This window comes from Myotis daubentonii, chromosome 2 (genome assembly GCF_963259705.1).
Source record: "Myotis daubentonii chromosome 2, mMyoDau2.1, whole genome shotgun sequence".
In the NCBI taxonomy this organism is placed as follows: domain Eukaryota; kingdom Metazoa; phylum Chordata; class Mammalia; order Chiroptera; family Vespertilionidae; genus Myotis; species Myotis daubentonii.
In genome coordinates, this window is record NC_081841.1 from 161,605,913 (window position 1) to 161,627,526 (window position 21,614).

Below are 21,614 nucleotides of genomic sequence, written 5' to 3' on the forward strand. Positions count from 1 at the left end.
TTTCTTAATAAAATTAAGTGGAATGAAAAACCAATATATTAGAAACAGATTAGAACAAGCACAACATAAGGATGCATAAAAGTCACTCCAAAATTAGCCACTCTTTAGTAACACATCAGTATATCACACTGTGGGAAATGTTGCTTTGCAAACAGAGGACACTGATCTCACCTGATTTCATTTTCATACTGTGGGGACAGTCTACCTGAATTCTGGTAAAAGCCTTTCAGGAAAGAGGGGGCAGTGAAGGAAGGGGCAGAGAAGGAAGTGTGCAGACTTGGAAGGCTGGAGGAAGAGTTACTCTCCTTGTGCATGCGCCGAGCAGATGGAAGAATGCTGAGTACAGAAAACACAGCAGATTGGTCTTAATTTATATTTTGGCAAAGTCTTCATTCACTATGAAAAAGTATATAAACAAGTTCGTGTTATTCATGTAATCTATCCTTTAAAGGCTCAGGGCTGGATCTTATGGTAGGGGTTAGGGGACATGCAGTTCTCTCTATTTAAAAGTATGACCTTGTTTCACCCTTTCACAAACTGAATTCCTCCTGTGTTTGTCTCTACTAACAGTTTCTTAACAATTTTAGGACAAACAGTGTTTGTTTTTACATGCAAAAGATACTTTAAGGGGGAAAAAAATAGGAAAGCACAAAAAATTACAGGAAACAAGTTCCAGAAGGAAAAAACGATTATCAGTAGTTCAAAGACTTCACTATTTTAAAGACATAAACTCTTCTAACAATTTAAGGACAACATGTTTGGCTGCTGGAATTATCGTATCTTTGGCCTCACAAACATTTATGCCCATATTCTTTCCTACGGCCACGGTTTCATATGAAGACCTAAATCGCCAGCATAGGTCTTTTTATTTTTAGAAGATTCTTTTCCTAGCATGTTTTTACAACAATACAAACAGCATCTTTTTATATTGATAGAAATTATCTGAGCTTATACATTATAAAATGTAGAAAGCATAGGGAAGAATAGATATCATTTCTAGTTTAAAATAATATTTTAAATTCTTAAAAATAATTTTTCCTGAAAATATAAAGTGATCATAAAAAAAAAATCTTGATAACAATGTAAAATTTAACCTCTTTTCATTTAGCATTCTGGTTTTTGTTTTTATGTTCTTCAACTGGGATCTCTACCAGACCATGTTTCCCATATCAAACTCACAGGGAAAGAAGAAAAACAAAATCAGCTCTAGGATATAAATTCTGATTTGTATTACACAGTAAGACATATAGAAGTTCTACTACTCCAGACTTACCCCCGTTATTATTTCTTATCAAATGCCAACAATTTGGCTGAGTTATGCCTTTAAATGACCATGTAAAGTAATTCCTACGGCTACTTCCTGTCGACTAGGCTGTGTGTATTCTTTACAGACATCATGTTATTCAAGATACAATTTTTAACAATTTTCTTATTTGGCTTTAATTTATTACGAAATAAAATATAGTTACTTTTTGTCTCATGCATGAAGGTAATTTAGGTGATTTTTTTGAACCCTTGTATTTTACTGTAGGCCCCCAAGAGAGTTCTGCTGCTCTGTTATTTTATGAATTTGCTGACTTTGTTTCATTAAGTGATCAAGAAGACACTGATAACATGTCCTGTCAGCAGGTTATTCAGGCGAAACCACATGTGTAATATCTTGCTTCCTCTGTTTTTCTGGAAAAAAAAAAAGTTTCCATCCAAAATGCTTTAACTCAGCTCTCTGGGTATGCCTTCAATCTTGCCTTGTTTCACCTAGTAACTAAGGTCTTTATCATTCAATTAATTTTGACGATCTTTCTAAAAACTACAGGTAGGCTACAGCACGAAGTCACAACAAATCTTGACTCCACCGTGATCAAAACAGGTTGGGCGGAGAACTTTACTTCCCACTGCAGAGAAAGGTCTGGACTCACCTGCACTGTTCGCTGGAGCTCTGCCTCAGGAGAGGGGAGCGCATCCCATGAGCCCTCCCATCCTGCAAATTCAGCTTTCTCTTGGTGATTGAAGGCGGGTGGCTGAACGTGTGTGCCCGTCTTCGAAACTGTGGGGAGTCAGAATCCTCTTCAGGGAACGTCTGCCAACCTGAGGCCTGTGGGGAGGCTGGGGGCGTCCCTGGCGGAGAGTCTCCGGGTGAGTAGTCCTGCGAAGCAAGCAGAAGTGAGGTCTTTCTTTCCCCCAGAGATCATGGCAGACCTGTCCACACAGAGCTCAGAAAGGACAGGGCACCTCTTCTTCCTCCTGAGTCAATACAAAGCTGGTGGGGGTTTTTTTTTCATTTGATCCATGCTGAAGGCTAATCAGTATCACCACAACCCATTTCTTCTGATAGCAGCACCAGTAAAGATAGGCCAGAAAGCGAAAGGGATGATAAGAAAAGGTATTCTTTTCCCTAACGCTTTGTGGTAAAATGCTGTAGCATTTCTCATTGTTGCCAGAAAGATGAAAAGAGATCATGACAAAAAAAAAGGGTGGAGTCTACATTTACGTATCTACTGATTTCCGTGACATGTCAGTTGCATGCTTCCTGTACTCTCAAAACAATATCACAACATTTAAGTGTCCAAGTCTGGTGGCAGAGCCCTCAGGGAAATAAAATAGAGCCTGTTAAGTGTCTTCCTTCACCATGAATGTTTCTATCCAACTACATGTCCCCTGATAGTACATTTTTTAAAAGACATGAAAAACAGGAAATGAATGAGAAGTGAGTTATGCTGGAATGCATCTCATATTGCATGTGTAGACTTCATAAATCTTTCAATTTAGACAGGTATGCTGTTTATACTCTCCAGAACAATCACTGCTGTAGAAATGCTTAGCTTAATAAACATGAGTTAGGGCTAAAAGACTCACAGCTGAACCAAGTCCTCAATTTTATCAACAGAAAGTTTAATAAAAAAATATTTTAATATTTTTTCATTAATAAATAGGTTGCATATGCCTCAGGTTCCATGTTGCATGATACAGGAAACAGGAAACCAACCCTACTGAGAATTGTCTATGAGATAAAGAGCATAATGTTGCAGTTAAAATGGATAAAAATGGAGGGGGGTAACATGGAGAGAAAACAAAAGATAACAAGAGCACTGCACAAGGGCAGTAATTCCATGGCTCATTTTTCTATGGCTTTGGGGCAATGGTTGCTCACATACTGTCCTCATACTAGCTCCGAATAGTAAGCGGCCTGATGGAGCAGAGTTAGTCTCCAAGGGGTATGTTCTGTCTCACATGAGAAAGCTTCAGCTGAGTAAAGAGCAACATGCTCATATCCAGAATCTTCTTATTTAAAACAATAAAGCCTCAAATATATTTTCTTAAATCATAAATGACTCGGAAGAAAATAACTAAGCACACAAATTACCATATCAGTGTTGGTTTTGCCAAGTCCCAATTAGTGGTAAAAAAAAAAATAGGGGGGGGGGGGGTTGTCTGCTTGCCTACCTTCTCTGAAGCAAGACTGTTTGCCCGTTCAAAGCTGTCCATACTTCCAAGCCGCCCTCTCATTCTGTTAGCTCCCTAAGTGAGGAGAATAAAGTTAAAGCATTCAGATGGTCTGAATTTTTACTTTAAAACTACTATAAAAAGCAGTTGGCTCTTTACGTTAGCATTAAATTGATCCCTTTTGTGGTTCACTCAATTTTCTTGGCAGTATTAAGAGCCATTGCAGCACAGTAAATAGAACTATTCACCATCTATTTCCAGTATTATTAACTCAGCCTTTAGATGACTAGATATCAGACCAAGCTTTTTGGAGTCATTTTGGTTACAAGGTTAAACATTTTTCATCCCCACAATCAGTGTGAGAGAGTCCCATTAACTTTGTGTGTCATGTAGATAAATACAAACTGGAAGGCATAGCACACCTAACCACCACATGGTTTAATACAGACAACCTTCCTACGACCAAGTAGCAAACATCGTAATTCACATTGCAGGATTATAACAGACACAGGTTAAGAAGAGAAAACTGCATCCTAAAATGTATGGATTTGAGCTTCATTCATTACTCCATAATCCAAAACAACTTCAATAAAGGATTACTCTCTAAAAAGACTAAATAACAGTCCGCTTCAATATTGGTGAATATTGGGTCTTATTTTTCTTTTCACCTACTTTTGGTGTAGATCTCAGAGATGGTCTAAGAAAGAGGAACCTAAGAGATCATCTTACAAGGTGGGGCAAAAGTAGGTTTACAGTTGTGAGTATGGGAAAGAGTTTATTCTTGTATTATTACTTATTAATTATTGTATTACTTCCCATACGAACAACTGTAAACCTACTTTTGTCCCACCCTGTATTTCCCTCACTCCATACAGGAAGAAACTGAAGCCAACTTTTGAAGGAAAGAGGATGGAAGGGCAGGCTGGGCACCACATCATACAGAAGGTCTTAAGAGACACACCATAGACTGAGGCATTCCATGTAACTCCAAACCCATGGAAAAGCTCTAAAAAGAATAACTAGAAATACAAACCATGTGATACAAACTCTGCAAAATAAAAAACACATGATATTTGTACAGCAGTTTATAATTTTAATATTTTGTGGCCATACTTTCCTGGGTTTAACTTTTGGAGGGAAGAGTGTTAAATTTCATTTGAATTTTTCATCAAATTAATATCTGCACAAAATTTCAAAAGCCAAATGGTGCTACCAAGCTCAAAACGAGAAGTGACAGTCACCATCCCGCCCCCCTCTCTCACACACTGAATCCCATTCTCCAAAAGCAAATACTTGAAAGTGCATTCAAATACTTGCTTCTGGTATTCAGCTTATATTACTGTTCCTAAGCTTTCCCCCTTAGGCACTATTTATTCACTTCCTCCTTCGGAAGATGAGACTTTAGTATTCTTACTTCATTACCCACTCCTACACACACTCTCTCTTTCCCTCTTCTCTTAATAGTTATATCACAGGTTTCAGTTAAAACAATAATGTGTGATTCAGTGGTTCTCAACATTCCTAATGCCGCAACCCTTTAACACAGTTCCTCATGTTGTGGTGACCCCCAACCATAAAATTAATTTCATTGCTACTTCATAACTGTAATTTTGCTACTCTTATGAATCGTAATGTAAATATCTGATATGCAGGATGTATTTTCATTGTTCGCGACCCACAGGTTGAGAACCACTGGATTAGATTATTATGACTTTGTAAATAGTGTTTGCAGTTGAGCTATATATTTGACTCTTACTACAACTTATAACTTGTGCAATCTGTTTTTCAAAGAGTTAGCGATCACTGATGTATTACAGAAGTCGCCAACAGATCTCAGTAGGGTCAAACAACCCAAAATCTATCAATTACATTTTTTTCTTTTCATTTGAGTTACCCATTATGAAGGCCTCTGTCTCCTGACCCAGTCTGGACTGGCTGCAATGTAGGCTTGCTAAACAGATCTGCCCAGTATTTTCCTTCACTATGAACCTAGAGCTATCTTTTAATGCTGCCCTATGTTGGAATTTCTGTTTCCATGATCCCAGGTCTTCCTCTTTCTCAGTTTCCTTCTGCATTTTGGTAGAGCACCTAGTCCAAGTGCTTCTGAAAAAGGGAGACTGGGAAATAGTTTTTTTAACTTACATGTCTGTAAATGTCATTATTCTACGCTTATATTTCATTAACAGTTTGGCTGGATATATAATTTTGGTTACAAACGTTCCTTCACAAGGCAAGCATTGCTCAAGTGCCTTCTGGCACCGAAGACTAATGCCATTGTGACGGAGCCTTTGTATGGCCTGCTCTCTCTCTCTGGAACTGATTCTAAGTTTACCCTTGGGCGTTCTGAAGTTTCACAACCATGGGCCTTGGCATGGCTTTATTCAGTCATTCTATTGTACACATTCTGAGCCCATTAAGTCCGGAAACATGCCCATTAGCTCTGGGAAATTTCTGAAATGATTTCTTTGAAAATTTCTGCATGCACTTTCCCTTTCTGAAACTCCTACCATTTGGCTATTGGATCTTCAGACTAATCTTTTGACTTTTTACCCTGTTCTCCTATTTTCCATCTCTTTGCCATTTTGCTTTACTTTCTTGAAGATTTTTTTTAACTCTAGCTTCCTAGACTTTGACTTTTTCTTTTTATGTCTATTATCAGAAAGTTTTATGAGTTCTTTCTTGTTCTCAATTGACTATTTTATATTTATGGTATCCTATCTTGTTTCATAGAAGCAATATTTACTCTTATCTATGTATATTACTTATAGTGTTATAATACTCATGGTTCTCTAACAATTACATAAGCAATAAAATTAAGAGATGCATGCTTATCGTGTGCTATGTACTATATTAAGCATTTTACACTGCATTATCTCATTTATCCCTCACAAAAATTATGTGAGGGAGGTGTAGTTTTTAGCTCAATTTCACAGATGAAGAGACTGAAGCTCTGACATGATTATGATGCCAAAGCTTACATCGCTAGTTAAAGGACAAAGCATCGATTTGAACCCAGGAAGCACAATTTAAAAGTGAAGCTCTTGAGCTCTTACTCAATACTCCTCCCTGAAGATAGAGCTTTGTGAAAAGTAGAATTACAAACAAAACTAGCCTTCATTGGTTACATGTAATAACGCAAATGCCTAGAATCTGATCAAGGTTATTTCAGTTCTTCAATTCTATACTATAACATGTCACACTTCCAATAATAAACTCTATTTGCGGATGATAAATGACTGGGTAATTGTGTGTGGCCAAGAGGTAAATATTATAAAGACCAGGTCACTTTCTGCAATTTTTTAGCTGCTGCTTACATGCCAACCTGCCTGGTTATCTTAAAGAGGTTATTTGCTCACAATAGTAAAAGTAGTAAGATGGGTATTGAACCATTTTCATTATTATAATAGCAACTTAAGTCACACATTTTACTCACAGAGGTATTTTATCCATGTATTGTGTGTGCATGTATATGTGTGTACAAAAAAAAAAAACTTACTGAGGTGTTGGGGGTCCATCCATCTTGTAGCATATATCAGTACTTCATCTCTTTTTATCTGTATTTCACTGTATGGCTTTTCCAGCTTTTTAAGGTTTAAACTTAGATTATTAAATTTGTACCTTTCTTCTTTCTAACATGGACGTTTAGTGCTGTAAACTTTCATCTAAGCACTAATTATTTCCATCATACTTACAAAGGGTTTCTTTATTCTTCATCTAATTGAATACGTTGCTTTTCTTCTATTATCATTATTATTTTTTGGTTTTTAATGTCCTTTAATATTCCAAGAAAAAGGTAATAGGATAAGGAACATGAGAGCTGATGAATATGTCCATCAGGCTCAATTATAATACTCCCTGAAGAATTTAAAGAACTTTTTCTTCAAGCAAGCACTTCACCCAATCAGTACATTTCTATCATGTTCTTGACCAAATGCCTGAGATCAGAGTTTTTAAATCTTGGCACTATTGACATTTGGTTTGGTCCTGATAATTCTTTTTGTTTTTGTTTTTGTTTTGTTTTTTATTAATCCTCACCCGAGTATATTTTTTCCATTGCTTTTTAAAGAGAGTGGAAGGGAGGGAGAAAGGGATGGGAGGATGGCGGGGAGAAAGAGAGAGAGAAAAACATCAACGTGAAACATCAACAACACATATATTGGTTGCCTCCATGCCCCAACTGAGGCCGGAGTTGGAAACTGCAACCCAGGTTAAAAAAAAAAAAGAAAAAAAAGAAGAAGAATAGAAAACTTACTGTTTTAATTATTCACACATTTTCAACAAGTAAGGACAATGGATATTACTCTGAAGAAAGCATGAAATGAGGGCTGTTTTCCAATGACTCACACTTTAATTTATAGTCCTTTTTTAGAAATATGTATATTAATAAATATATTCTCTTTTGGTAAGCTTCAACTTGAGAAAAACAACAAACAATCAGAATACAAGACTGTCTTTTCACCTCTGGACAGACAGCTGTTTCAGTTTTACTATATTGTGATTTGGTAATACATGTGTCAAGCCTTTTCCCTTGGACCCACTTTTTGATTGTCAGGGATCTGAGCTTCTCAGCTATTTAAAAGTGTATCCTACTTCATAAACAATTACAGTCAGTTAAATAAAATATTTTTACATTTAAAAATGACAGTAATTATGAGTCAAACTTTAAGACTGAAGTGTCAATTTTCTACTTTTTATTCAAAGAGGAAAAAAAAACAACAGACAAATTTTAGTACACAAAACCCCTTCTCTATTGTAACCTTTGATACAACATGGGTAGCTGCCAACCTTCCCAGTAAGTCCATTCTGCTGCACATGGTGCAAGCAAGACCTTGTTTGGTCACGTAATTTATGACACTTGGCGGCATTTGTGACATGAAAGCTACAGTATCCACCTTGATCAAAATAGACTGGCTGTGCTCTTGCTTAAAGTGTCATTACCGTCATTCAAAGCTATGAAGTGGCACTTCAAAGACAGCGGTGCAGGTATTGTGCAGAATGTCAAAGTACTAGCTGGATTAAGAGAGGAACTCTACCTATCCTTTTGTCATTTGGTAAATAGCAACGTTTCAGAGCTCCCACTGTTTGAACCACTTCATATCTATAATGTGATACTTTCCTAATATACTGACAGTTCATCCTCACAGTAATGTGAGGTAAGCTGATAGTAGTATGCCTGTTTCATAAATGAGGAAACTATAGCTTAGAGAAGGTAATTTTTCCAAAAATTAAAATATAAAATCTGCTAGGGCCAGGTCTTGAATTCACATCCCCTGACCATCTATCTAAATGGATTTTCTATTAAAATTCTCACCAACACACCATGGGAGACAGGGGAAAGAGAAGAGGGAGGGAGGAAAAAGAAGGAGGGAGGGAGGGTGGGTGGGAAGGAAGGAAGGAAAGGAGGGGTGGAGGGAGGGACGAGAAAGAACATAGCTAATTAATACACTTTGAAGAAAATAAGGTAGTAAAAGTTTTAAGAAAAAGTTGCATGAACCCACTTCTGAGTAATCTCCTTAGATACTCTTATTCTAGATTCTGTGTCTGGTGACAAAATAATAGCACTGAAAGCTGCATACTTGCTTTTGATAGACTTAGAAGAATCTCAACCATTAAGAAAAATACCTATAGAAGTATTTTCATTTCTAGCAAAATCAAAAAAATAAGAGCACTATATATCAGAAGTTACAATGTCCTAATGCTATTGCACTTTCTTGACCTTATCACTCTTGAAGGTAACAGACTACTGATTATTTTGTGGATTATCCTATATAATAAAAGCCTAATATGCTAAGTGTCTGACCATTCATTCAACCATTTGACCAGTCGCTATGATGTGCACTGACCACCGGGGGCAGACTCTCCGACCAGTAGGTTAGCTTGCTGGGACTGAGCAAGAGGGGCCGGACATGCCCTGGAGCCCTCCTGCAGTTCCTCCCCAGTTGGCCAACCTACTATGGTCTTTCCCCAGCCCCAATTGTGCACCAGTGGGGTCCCTCAGCCTGGCCTGCGCCCTCTCCAAATCTGGGGGTGTCAGAGAGCCGGTTTCAGCCCAATCCCCGCAGGCAAGGCCGAGGGACCCCACTGGTGCACAAATCCGTGCACCAAGCCTGTAGTAGAGAATAACTTGAGTTTGTTGATATTTCTTCATGATCAGCTTCAGGTTCTGCCCCTTTAGCAGAAATACCACCAAAGTATTCTTTGTATCAGATGTCCCGTTGCTGATGATATTCAATTTCATTACTCCATTTTAAACTTACTATTTTCCTCTTTGTAAACAGTAAGTATTAATTAAATCCTGTTCAGACTCTCAATGTATTCATTTATTTTTCATGTCAGAATAGACTCATGGTTTCCTATGTTATGCAACAGGTTCATCTGTTGCTATCATTCATATTGATGCTCATATTGTCTCAGGTGTCACCAGTGGGAGCCCTTTATGGTTTTTATGTCTTTATGACATAGCAGCATCTTTCTTTGAGCATTTCCTTACTAGTTAGATTACCAAGATACTCTGGTCTTATCTTGTACTTTCCCTACAGTCCTGAAACTAGCCATTTCTCCCAGGATCATGGTTGTCTCTTGTAGAATGATATCTAGAAACCCAAATCTGGGTATTTGTCACCCAGCAAGACTTAATTCATTATCTGATATTATTTGTAGAAAAGCTGGTCCCAGCTCCTATCAGTGGACAGAGCCAGAGACCATATGTACACATTTACACACACATGTCAATACATATATTATATGTATCCCATATAATAAAAGGGTAATATGCAAATTGACCATAACAGCAGAACGACTGGAAATGACTGGTCACTATGACATACACTGACCACTGGGGGCAGATGCTCAATGCAGAAGCTGCCCCCCTGGTGGTCAGTGAGCTCCCACAGGGGGAGCTCTGCTCAGCCAAAAGCCAGGCCAACGGCTGCCAGCACAGCGGTGGTGGTGGGAGCCTCACCCGCCTCCTCAGCAGCGCTAAGGATGTCCGACTGCAGCTTAGGCCTGCTCCCTGCTGGCAAGTGGACATCCCCCGAGGGCTCCCGGGCTGCCAGAGGGATGTCTGACTGCCAGCTTAGGGCCGATCTCCCAGGGAGCGGGTATAAGCCAGCAGGTGGACATCATCCAAGGGGTCCCAGACTGCTAGAGGGCACAGGCCGGGCTGAGGGACCCCCCGAGTGCACAAATTTTTGTGCACCGGGCCTCTAGTCCTATCTAATAATAGACAAACATGATAATTGACCGTACCTTCGCTATGCCTCCCATTGGCTAATCAGTGAGATATGCAAATTAACCCAACCAAGATGGCAGCCGGCAGCCACGCAGCTGAAGTGAGCAGGAGGCTTGCTTGCTCCAGTGATGGAGGAAGCCAAGGTTCTCTGCCTGTCGCGGCCCAGCTCTGAGCTCCAAAAGCAACAAAGTTTCAATTATAGAAGGTAAACAAACTCCAGATACCTGCTTGCAGCTAGCCATGGCCACGGAGCTGGAGCGAGCAAGAGCCAGCTCTCAGCTCCAGTGACGGCAACAAAGTTTCAATTATAGAAGCTAAACAAACCCCAGATACCTGCTTTCAGCAGGTCATGGCCATAGAGCCGAAGCGAGCAGGAGCCCGGTTCTTAGCTCCAGTGACGGCAACAAAGTTTCAATTATAGAAGGTAAATAAATCCCAGAATAAAAGAAAAAAGGAGAGGCTGGGAGCTTCAGTCTCCAGCCAGCCTGAAAACAGCCCTCAGGCCCTCACCCAGACTGGTCAGGCACCCCAGTGGGGCCCCCACTCTAAAGGGTGTGTGGCCAGCCTGAAAACAGCCCTCAGCCCCTCACCCAGGCTGGCCAGGCACCCCAGTGGGGACCCCCTGAAGGGTGTGTGACCAGCTGCAAACAGCCATCAGCCCCTCACCCAGGCTGGCCAGGCACCCCAGCAGGACCCCCACCCTGATCCGGGACACCCTTTAGGGCAAACCAGCTGGCCCCCACCCGTGCACAAGGCCTCTATCCTATATAGTAAAAGGGTAATATGCAAACTGACCCTAACAGCAGAAAGACTGGGAATGACTGGTTACTATGACACACACTGACCATCAGGGGGCAGACGCTCAATGCAGGAGCTGCCCCCTTGTGGTCAGTGCACTCCCACATGGAGGAGCTCTGCTCAGCCACAAACCAGGCTGATGGCTGCCAGTACAGTGGTGGCAGTGGGAGCCTCTCCTGCCTCCTCAGCAGCGCTAAGGATGTCCGACTGCAGCTTAGGTCTGCTCCCCGCTGGACATTCCCCAAGGGCTGCCAGGCTGCCAGAGGGATGTCTGATTGCCAGTTTAGGCCCAATCCCTCAGGAGAAGGCCTAAGCCAGCAGGTGGTCATCCCCCGAGGGGTCCCAGACTGCGAGAGGGCACAGGCCGGGCTGAGGGACCCGCCCCCCCCCCCCCCGCCCCAGAGTGCACAAATTTTTGTGCACCGGGCCTCTAGTAATATATAAAATCCTATTCCTCAAAAATATAGATAGATGATAGATAATTCATAGATAGATAGATAGATAGATAGATAGATGATAGATAACCAAGATTCCATGCTGTTACTTCTGAGTTGAATCCAAGAACACAGAATTCATTATAATTTCCTCCCTTTGTATATTTGTAATTCCTTTCTCCCAACATTCCACTATCTTTTTTTTTTTTTTTTTTTTAGGGAAATGGAGATTTATTTTTTTTTAATTAAATCTTTATTGTTCAGATTATTACATTTGTTCCTCTTATTTCCCCCCCCATAACTCCCCTCCTCCCAGTTCCCGCCCCACCCTCCGCCCTCACTCCCCACCCACTGTCCTCATCCATAGGTGCACGATTTTTGTCCAGTCTCTTCCCACATCTCCCACACCCCTTTCCCCCCCAAGAATAGTCAGTCCATTCCCTTTCTATGTCCCTGATTCTATTATAATCAACAGTTCATTCTGTTCATCAGATTATTTATTCACTTGATTCTTAGATTCACTTGTTGATAGATGCATATTTATTGTTCATAATTTGTATCTTTACCTTTTTCTTCCTCTTCCTCTTCTTAAAGGATACCTTTCAGCATTTCATATAATCCTGGTTTGGTGGTGATGAACTCCTTTAGCTTTTCCTTATCTGAGAAGCTCTTTATCTGACCTTCAATTCTGAATGATAGCTTTGCTGGATAAAGTAATCTTGGTTGTAGGTTCTTGGTATTCATCACTTTGAATATTTCTTGCCACTCCCTTCTGGCCTGCAAAGTTTCTGTTGAGAAATCAGCTGACAGTCATATGGGTATTCCCTTGTAGGTAACGGAGTTTCTTTCTCTTGCTGTTTTTAAGATTCTCTCTTTATCTTTTGCTCTTGGCATTTTAATTATGATGTGTCTTGGTGTGGTCCTCTTTGGATTCCTTTTGTTTGGGGTTCTCCGCGCTTCGTGGACCTGTAAGTCCATTTCTTTCACCAGGTGGGGGAAGTTTTCTGTCATTATTTCTTCAAATAGGTTTTCAATATCTTGCTCTCTCTCATCTTCTGGCACCCCTATAATTCTGATGTTGGTACGCTTGAAGCTGTCCCAGAGGCTCCTTACACTATCCTCGCATTTTTGGATTCTTTTTTCATTTTGCTTTTCCGGTTGGATGTTTTTTGCTTCCTCGCATTTCAAATCATTGACTTGATTCTTGCGCTCCTCTGGTCTGCTGTCGGGCGTCTGTATAATATTCGTTATTTCAGTCCGTGTATGCTTAATTTCTAGTTGGTTCCCCAATATAAGATCGAGGGTCTTATTAGTTTTCGTGTAGATCTCATTAAGTTTATCGGCAGCTTCTAAACAGTTCTTGAGAGACCTTAAAAGTGTGGTTCTGAACTCTATATCTTCCTTTGACAATTTTGTCCTGTTTCTTTGTCTCCGCATTTTGTTATGCTTCCTTGGTGCACCCCCTAGTGGTCTTTGTTCAAAGTCTTATAGTTAAATCTTGATTGTTGTAGCTAATTCCAGGGAGGGTTTGACCTCCAGGCCAAGTGGCTATGAGAATCAGCTGTGTCGGCAGTGAGAGAACTTCTGTCCTCTAGGGAGGTGCTAATCTAGCCTTTGCCTGAGGCTATCCGGCAAATGCCTGTGTGCAGGGCTTGGGCAGGGCGGGTCGAACAGGATCAACAGGGTGGGCCGGAGAGAGCAGTTATGGCGGCTCTCCGTCCTGTCCCCAGGGGCTCTGCCTCTCTGAGTCCCAGCACCCGCTGCAAAGCTCGGAGAGAAAGCTGCACTCGCTCTGACCGAAGCCAGACAGTCCCGCCTCTCCCGTCTGAGTCTGGGTCCCCAAAGACTCGCCCGGATCTGGTGCTCAGAGTCTGCGACTCCCTCCCGATTGAAAACGCCAACCGCGCCCTCCGCCACCAGCCCGCTCTGCGCGCACTCCGCACCTCAGAATTTGACTTCAGCACTGCGCCTCCTCTGAGTGTCCGTGTGCGTTTCTCTTTCCTCCTAGTTGTAGGACTTCCACTCAGCCAGTGTTCCTGTGGTTCTGGGTGATGTCCCTTCCGTTTTTTGGTTTCACTTTTGAAGTAGTTGTTCAAAGCAGCAAACTCCGGCGTTAACCTATGCCGCCATCTTGGTTCCGGAAATGACTATCTTAATACATTATATCTTAATACATTATATCCCCTCTGTGCAATTGGTCTCCACAACTGCCACCTCACAGACACTCTCCCCATCCTACTCAGGTTCCAACACCCATGCTGAGTGCCACCCCCAGGCATGGTCGTCATCCCCACCCTGCACGGACTCTAACTCCTTATATCAGGCACCATGAGTGCTTTCTCTTCTCCACTCTGGCTCTGACACCCTGCACTGGGCCTCATCAACTCAGGCTGCAACTTCCTAAGTTGACACCCTCCTCACCACACTTTGGTTCCCACATGCTGCCTTGGGCCACCCCACATACAGCACCCACTAGGCACTGTCACTCTGCTCTGAGCCACTGAGGTTCCCCTGCCCTCCAACCCCAAGACACCTGCTGTTAGTTGATCTCACTAACAGCATTAGGACTGAATTGTTCAGGAAGAAGAAAATGAAAGGGAATAGGAATCACTTTGCTTATTTTTAAATAGACTATATTCTTCCTCCAAATTTACTAAAAGGAATACATAAATTTCTGTTCACTTATACTCAATATTTTCAGCATTTCCTATCAGCTCCTAAAATGAGCAAAAGAAGGATTTCTTTATAACTTTACTAGAGGCCTGGTGCACAAAATTAGTGCACTCAGCGGGGGGGGGCGGGGCGTCCCTCAGCTCAGCCTGTGCCCTCTCGCAGTTGGGAGCACTTGTGGGATGTCCAACTTATGGCTTAGTCCCGCTCCCCACGGGGAGCGGATCTAAGCTGGCAGTCAGACATCCTTAGCATTGCTGCAGAGGTGGGAGAGGCTCCCGCCATCGCCACTGTGCTTGCCAGCTGTGAGCCAGGCTTCTAGCAGAGCAACACTCCCCCTGTGGGAGTGCACTGACCACCAGAGGGCAGCTCCTGTGTTCAGTGGGATTGGGCCGAAACCAGCTCTCCAAAATCCCCTGAGGGGTCCTGGATTGTGAGAGGGCACAGGCCAGGCCAAGGGACCCCACGGGTGCATGATTGGGGCCAGGGAGGGACCCAGGAGGTTTGCCAGCCAGGGAGGGACCGCAGGAGGGCTCCAGGGCATATCCGGCCTGTCTTGCTCAGTCCTGATCGTCCAGACCCCAGCAGCAAGCTAACCTACTGGTAGGAGCGTCTACCCCCTGGTGGTCAGTGCACGTCATAGCGAGCAGTTGAGTGGCCTTAGCATATCATTAGCATATTACCCTTTGATTGGTTGAACAAATGACCCAACAACCGTACACTTAGCATATTAGGCTTTTATTATATAGGACTAGAGGCCTGGTGCACAAAATTCGTGTACGGGGGGAGGGGGAGGGGTGTCCCTCAGCCCAGCCTGCACCCTCTCCAATCTGGAACCCCTTGGGGGATGTCCAACTGCCAGTTTAGGCCCGATCACGCAGGGCTCCTAACCACTCACCTGCCTGCCTGCCTGATTGCCCCTAACTGCTTCTGCCTGCCAGCTTGATCACCCCCTAACTGCTCCCCTGCCGGCCTGATTGATGCCTAACTGCTCCCCTGCCAGCCCAATCACCCCCAATTGCCCTCCCCTGCTGGCCCGATCGCCCACAACTGCCCTCCCCCACTGGCCCGATTGCCCACAACTGCCCTCCCCTGCAGGCCTAGTCACCCCTAACTGCCCTCCCCTGCAGGCCTGGTTGCACCCTATTGCCCTCCCCTACAGGCCTGCTCTCCCCCAACTGCCTTCCCCTGCCAGCCTGATGGCCCCCAACTGCCCTCCCCTGCCGGCCTGGTCACACCCTACTGCCCTCCCCTGCAGGCCCTGTTGTGGCGGCCCTGTTGTGGCAGCCATCTTGTGATGACGTTGTGCAAGGGCGTCATGCCACCTAGGCTTTTATTCTTTAGGATATATCTTCATTAATAAATCTCTATTACTGAAATGCAGATATTATAATAACCAGAATAAATCTATATCTGAGAATGAAATTTACTCTGAGAGATTATTTTAAGTGAGTGTTAACAAAATTACAGTTATCATGGTAGTTTCTGTTGTTTTTTAAAAAAGGACTTTTCTGTGAGTCAGTTGAGAATGAAGTAAAGCAGTTACTAGTGAAGAACACAGATATTAAAAGGGTCTCAGTGTACTCTTACCCTTGAAAAGATATTCTCCAGGGAGCTAGTTAAAGATCTCTTAGCTTTATTTTTCAGAACGTCAAGTTTGAACCTTCCACTGCTTGCCGCATTTTCCGGGATTGTACTATTTGAAAAAGTCTATAGAAAGAAAAAAAAAAAAATTTTAGTTGGGAATACTCAAGGTTAATTGAGGCTTTAAAGATGCCATTAAAAAGCACAAGAATTCTTCTGTAGCTCTATTAAGGACTAATAATTTAGGTTCCACACTGTGAACAGACAGATTATAAGGGAAGGGATTTACTTTTTAATACTGTAAGTAATAAAAAGACAGAAATAAGGTCTTTTCTTTATGCCTTTTCTTTCTGCTAATTTATTCCATCTGCATTTAACAAAAATTACACTGGAAGTTTTTATTGTTGTTATTTTGATTATCAACTATAGCCATTTCTTTTGAAGTTGCATATTTGTATTTCCATTGCCAAGGAAAGTGCAGGAAATATGTTTAAAAAAAATGCATTTTCTGGAAAGCTGGATTCCTCTATGGCCTCTATTACAATTACATTGTCTTTTTTGTTGTTGTTGTTGTTAATCCTCACCTGAGGGCATTTTTCCCATTGATTTCTTAGAGAGAATAGAAGGGAGGGAGGTGGGGAAAGAGAAACAGAAAGGGAAGAAATATTAGCAGGAACTATAATTTGTTAAAAATCTTTTCTTTATAGTGTCCTCCATCACACAAAAAACAATGCACATATGAGTAACTACTCACCCACTGTTTTTGTCCTTCTGGTCAACATCCCTATCACCGTCAATGACTGATATAAGCAAACCCATTAATAGATTTTAGTCTACAGACTCATAGAGAGAGAGCAGGCAGACAGCTCTCAGTGGTGGGGAGGGAGGGTGTTGGGGAGGATTAAGCAAATAAGAAAAAAGAAGAGAGAAAGAACTCACTGACATGGACAACAGTGTGGTGATTGCAGGGGGTTGGGGGAAGGTCTGGAGATGAAAGAGGGCATAGAGGAGATAAATGGCTATGGAAAAAAAAAATAGCTAAATAAACAACAACTCAACACCTTCTTAAAAAAAAATTTTAGTCTTTATGTCTCTTGACCTTCCTATTACATCATTGGCCATTGTTGATCTTATTTCAGCTCTCTCCTACCTTGGTCACCTACCATAATAAACCTTTCAAAGCCCCTTTATATTCCATTATTCCCGTTCAGCCTTGTTCACTGGCTCAATGTTAATCCACTCATTGCCTGAAATGTGGGTGTTCCTCAGCACATCCCCCTCTGACTTTCAATACTGCCAAAGCTCATTTTCTCCACATTTATACTACCAACTCAAATGCCTCCATTTTTTTAAAATTAATCTATTTTTCTAATTAAATCTCAAGCACATTTCTTAAACTCTTCTCATTTCCATCCGGTACCCCACTCTCATCTTCCTTCTGTATTTTCTACCTCTGTTTTATCCAGTCTCCCCAAATCCAAAACCTTGAAGCCTCCCTCTCCCTTCCTTTACATATCTATCTAGTCAGACACTAAATCCTAATGATCATGCCTCCCATAGCCCTGAACTCAGTTCCTCTCCATGTTCTAGTTTGGCCTCTCACCCAAACAAAATTTTCAAGACAGAATCATTCAATCTATTTGTTTACCCATGTTATCTCTGCCTGGTAATAATTATATCATTGTACTAATCACACCTTATATCCATATTTTAATTTATTTGAGTACATGTTGGTTTCTCCTCCTAAATAGTTAGATGGCAGAAAAGAGCTGTCATTATTCATCACCATTGCCTAGTAATAGTATGCACGTTATAAAAGTTTGTGCAAAAATTAAATGAATCACTTCTCACATATTCCATTGTAAAATTCTCCGAACTTGAGAATGTGACTTTATTCCTAATGCTGTCAACACCCACCAACCTGTTCCACAAATTGACTGTTACTGTGATAATAAAATTTTCTATTTCAAGTACAAATCTGGTCTTCTCACACTCTTACTTGAAATCCTTCAATGACCAAGGCATAGCACTGAAGGCTCTACATCATCTCACCATTGCCTGTCCTTCCAGCCTTATTTCCCCATCAGTCTCCAAGCGCCCCCTAAAAAACCTGTATGTACTTCCAGGGCCTGCACGGAGCACGTGTTCACTCCTGGTCACAAAGTTACTACACAACTTTGTGCTCAATGTCCCTTTCTTAAAACATACTTCCTCAACTTCCTGATTAGCAAACTTTATCTCCCTTAAAACTCCAGTTCCCCCCCACCCCCCCAAAAAATATCTTCTTGAATTCTTTAATTCTTCCCTCTACCCTACACTCTACTCAAGCTCCAGAGCAAAGACATAGCTACTTTTGTGCTCACTGCACATCCTTTTAAAAAGCTACTTTGTTGCTTCTATTATGTGTGTCCATCTGTTTGCAATCCCTTTTGGCATATTTGAGCCCTTCTCTGGAGGGAACATCATTTATTCATCACAGTTTTGTTCAACATTATCACTCAGGTTGGCTCACAGAAGGTTCTCTGGAAGAGCCTGTTCAATGAATAAGTTAAGGAATCACTAATAACGTGATATGTGATTTGTATCACATTGATTAGACCATCAAACCTCAGAGGGAAGGGAGGGGAGGGGATGGGTAAGGGAGAGAGATCAACCAAAGGACTTGTATGCATGCATATAAGCCTAACCAATGGACACAAACACCAGGAGGGTGAGGACATGGGGGGGGGGGGGCGCAATAAGGACACATATGTAATATCTTAATCAATAAAGGGGAAAAAAGTGATATGTGATTTGTTCTGAATAAAGTGAAATAAAGACATAACCTGAATTAGTGTTATTAAGAAGTAAATATGTCATCAGCTCTTTACATGCTGTTGGTGGTGGTCTTGCTTTATTTATATGCAACTGAAAATACATTCTAAACCATGTGCACAAAAAGAGCATTCATGGGTTTGCAGCTAGAATAGCTGTCTCCATGATATTACTGATTCTTTGGGTGTTTGCTATTTACCAATCAAGACCTTGTGGACTGACAAGAAACTTGCCTCCCCCATAAAGAATTTAAATTAGGGGCATTGCCCATAAATAGAAGTTATCACCAGAAATAACTTATGACTGCCTGGCTGGTGTGACTCAGTAGTTGCCTGTAGGTCTGTGAACCAGGATTCCCGGCCAGGGCTCAGACTTGATCCCCAGTGGGAGGCATGCAAGAGGCAGCTGATCAATAATTCTCTCTCATCAGTGATGTTTCTATCTCTCTCTCCCTCTCCCTTCTTTTCTGAAATCCATAAAATATTTTTTTAAAAAAAGAAATAATTTATGATCTATCTATAGGGCAGGGCAAACTCCTAATTACTGAACAGCTGCTCTTCTTATCATCCAACAATGACTATCCTCCCCTAAGAAGCCCAAGGCACCCTTACCTCAGAATGTCACACAGTCCTCATTTCCCTTTCTGTTTCTGAAACTCAGCCTCTCTCATATATGGGATCTCTGACTCTCAAGTATGTGGGGTTCCCGTACACAAGTATGTAATTAAATTGGGTCATTTTATCTTATTCATCTGCCTCATGTCTATTTGATTATTTGAGCAGAAAAAAAAAAAAAAAAAGCCTAGAAGGGTGGAGGAAAGTTTCTTCCTCCCCAACATGTTCCCATGAATTTAAAATAAAGTAATGGATTAATGTAACTGAAAATTCATGTTCACCCTAAATCATGAAATGTTTTTAATGATTTTATACCAAAAAAAACCCACAAATGTTTTTACATTTAAAAACCATTATTTTATCTCAATGTGCCAATGTCCGTTTGAATTTCCTAAGAAACTCCTAAAATGCTGAGAAATAAATCTGATAGGACTTGAGCCCTAAAGGTAGAACGCAAAGGAAGGAAACTCCTTTCCCATGTTCTGTGGTCATCCGACTGCATATAGAGACAAAACAAGGTCAAGAAAGAACCGTCTCCTCACCGACGGGCCTTCCCCGATGTGAATGTGTGTCTTCTGCTTGGCTTCACACAGCTGCCTCAGGTGCAAAATCACAAGTTCATTTTCCTCCTGGTCGCTGACTGGCTTCATTTTCTGTTGAACAGACAAACCAAGAACACACTATGGCAACACAGCTTCGCTCGGTTAATTTTATTCCCACTTGGTTCTATCTGTCTGGCAGACAAACTTAAATAAAGCTCAGCATTTCGCTGCTCTTAGAAGCCCAAGGACCAGTGGCATTCTAGTTACTACCCAATGGTACAATATTTAACTTCAGATATGGAAATAAGAAAAAGAACTTAGAAAAACAGGATCCAGTTCTCATTCCTTATATCTTATTTGTGAGGATTATAAGCAAGGCTACCTGGACTCGTTCAAAGATGTCCGCTTGCTCATTATCCGTCAGGGATGAGAGATGCCTCTGAATCACCAGCTTGGCTCTTGGCGGGTAGAGACCTAAGGGAAATGATGGGGATCAGCACTGAGTGCAGCTGCAGAAATCAGAACGTAAATCATGTATCACAGCTTATCCCCTCGTCAACAGGCTCCGAGGTTACGTCTTCTCAAGGAGACGTATCCCTGCCTACAACAAACCTTGGAGCACTACCGTGCACTACCGTGAAATCAAGAGGACGTGAGGAACACTAGCCGGTTGGGCTCAGTGGATAGGGTGTCAGCCTGCAAGCGAAGGGACCCGGGTTCGATTCCGGTCAAGGGCACATGCCCGGGATTGTGGGCTCGATCCTCAGTAGGTGGCATGCAGGAGGCAACCAATGATTCTCTCTCATCATTGATGTTTCTATCTCTCTCCCTCTCCCTTCCTCTCTGAAATCAATAAAAATATATTTTTTAAAAAAGAGGACATGATAGAAAACCTCATCACCAAAATCACTGCCCCATCAATGATCCTGAAGTCAGATTTATTAACAAAAAAAATTCTAAATGATACATCAACAGCTTAACCAGATAGATACCATTGGATATAGTAACAATCTAACTAGCCACCACAGGAACTTGTGGTGAATTAACATTATCCTAGTTCTTGACACGGAAATCAAAGCTAAACACTAGCCTTGGCCAAAATCTCTAAGAATAAAACCTGACTTTAAAAAAATAAAGAAAAACTGATAATGTTAAAAGGTAGAGCTAGAGCTTAGACAGGCACACCTCCCCCATCACGCAGGTCTTGTTCTGTGGTAATAAAACTTCAATAACAACATTAATATTTAGTGACATTTTTAATACTATAATTTTACCAAGAAAGTGTTTGCTTCTTTATATCTTTTTATGTATTTATCTATAACACTGTTACACATAACATATTAAATCCTTGAGCAAAAATTTTTTTCCCATAAAAACATTTTTTATAATTGTTTTAAAAAGAGAAAATGCAATTCATATTTACAATGATTCAAATGACCATATATTTTTAAGGAGTAGAGCTTCTAAACATAGTTCCACTTATAAT

The 21,614-nt window shown here is 41.4% G+C and overlaps 1 protein-coding gene across 5 annotated transcripts in view; it reads right to left on the minus strand.

Moving 5' to 3' along the window:
• TBC1D4 (TBC1 domain family member 4) overlaps positions 1-21,614 on the minus strand; it is a 212,674-nt gene that overhangs the window by 37,898 nt on the left and 153,162 nt on the right. For 3 of the 5 annotated variants that reach the window (XM_059684834.1, XM_059684833.1, XM_059684832.1), the window contains 6 exons: positions 20,511-20,602; positions 20,129-20,239; positions 16,165-16,284; positions 3,442-3,516; positions 1,917-2,143; positions 172-336 (listed from right to left, as the gene is read on the minus strand). In XM_059684834.1, coding sequence (XP_059540817.1) covers positions 172-336; positions 1,917-2,143; positions 3,442-3,516; positions 16,165-16,284; positions 20,129-20,239; positions 20,511-20,602 — 790 coding nt within the window. Of the gene's footprint in view, positions 1-171; positions 397-1,916; positions 2,144-3,441; positions 3,517-16,164; positions 16,285-20,128; positions 20,240-20,510; positions 20,603-21,614 lie in introns of those variants that run through there. The other 2 variants (XM_059684835.1, XM_059684836.1) reach the window with 2 other exon arrangements.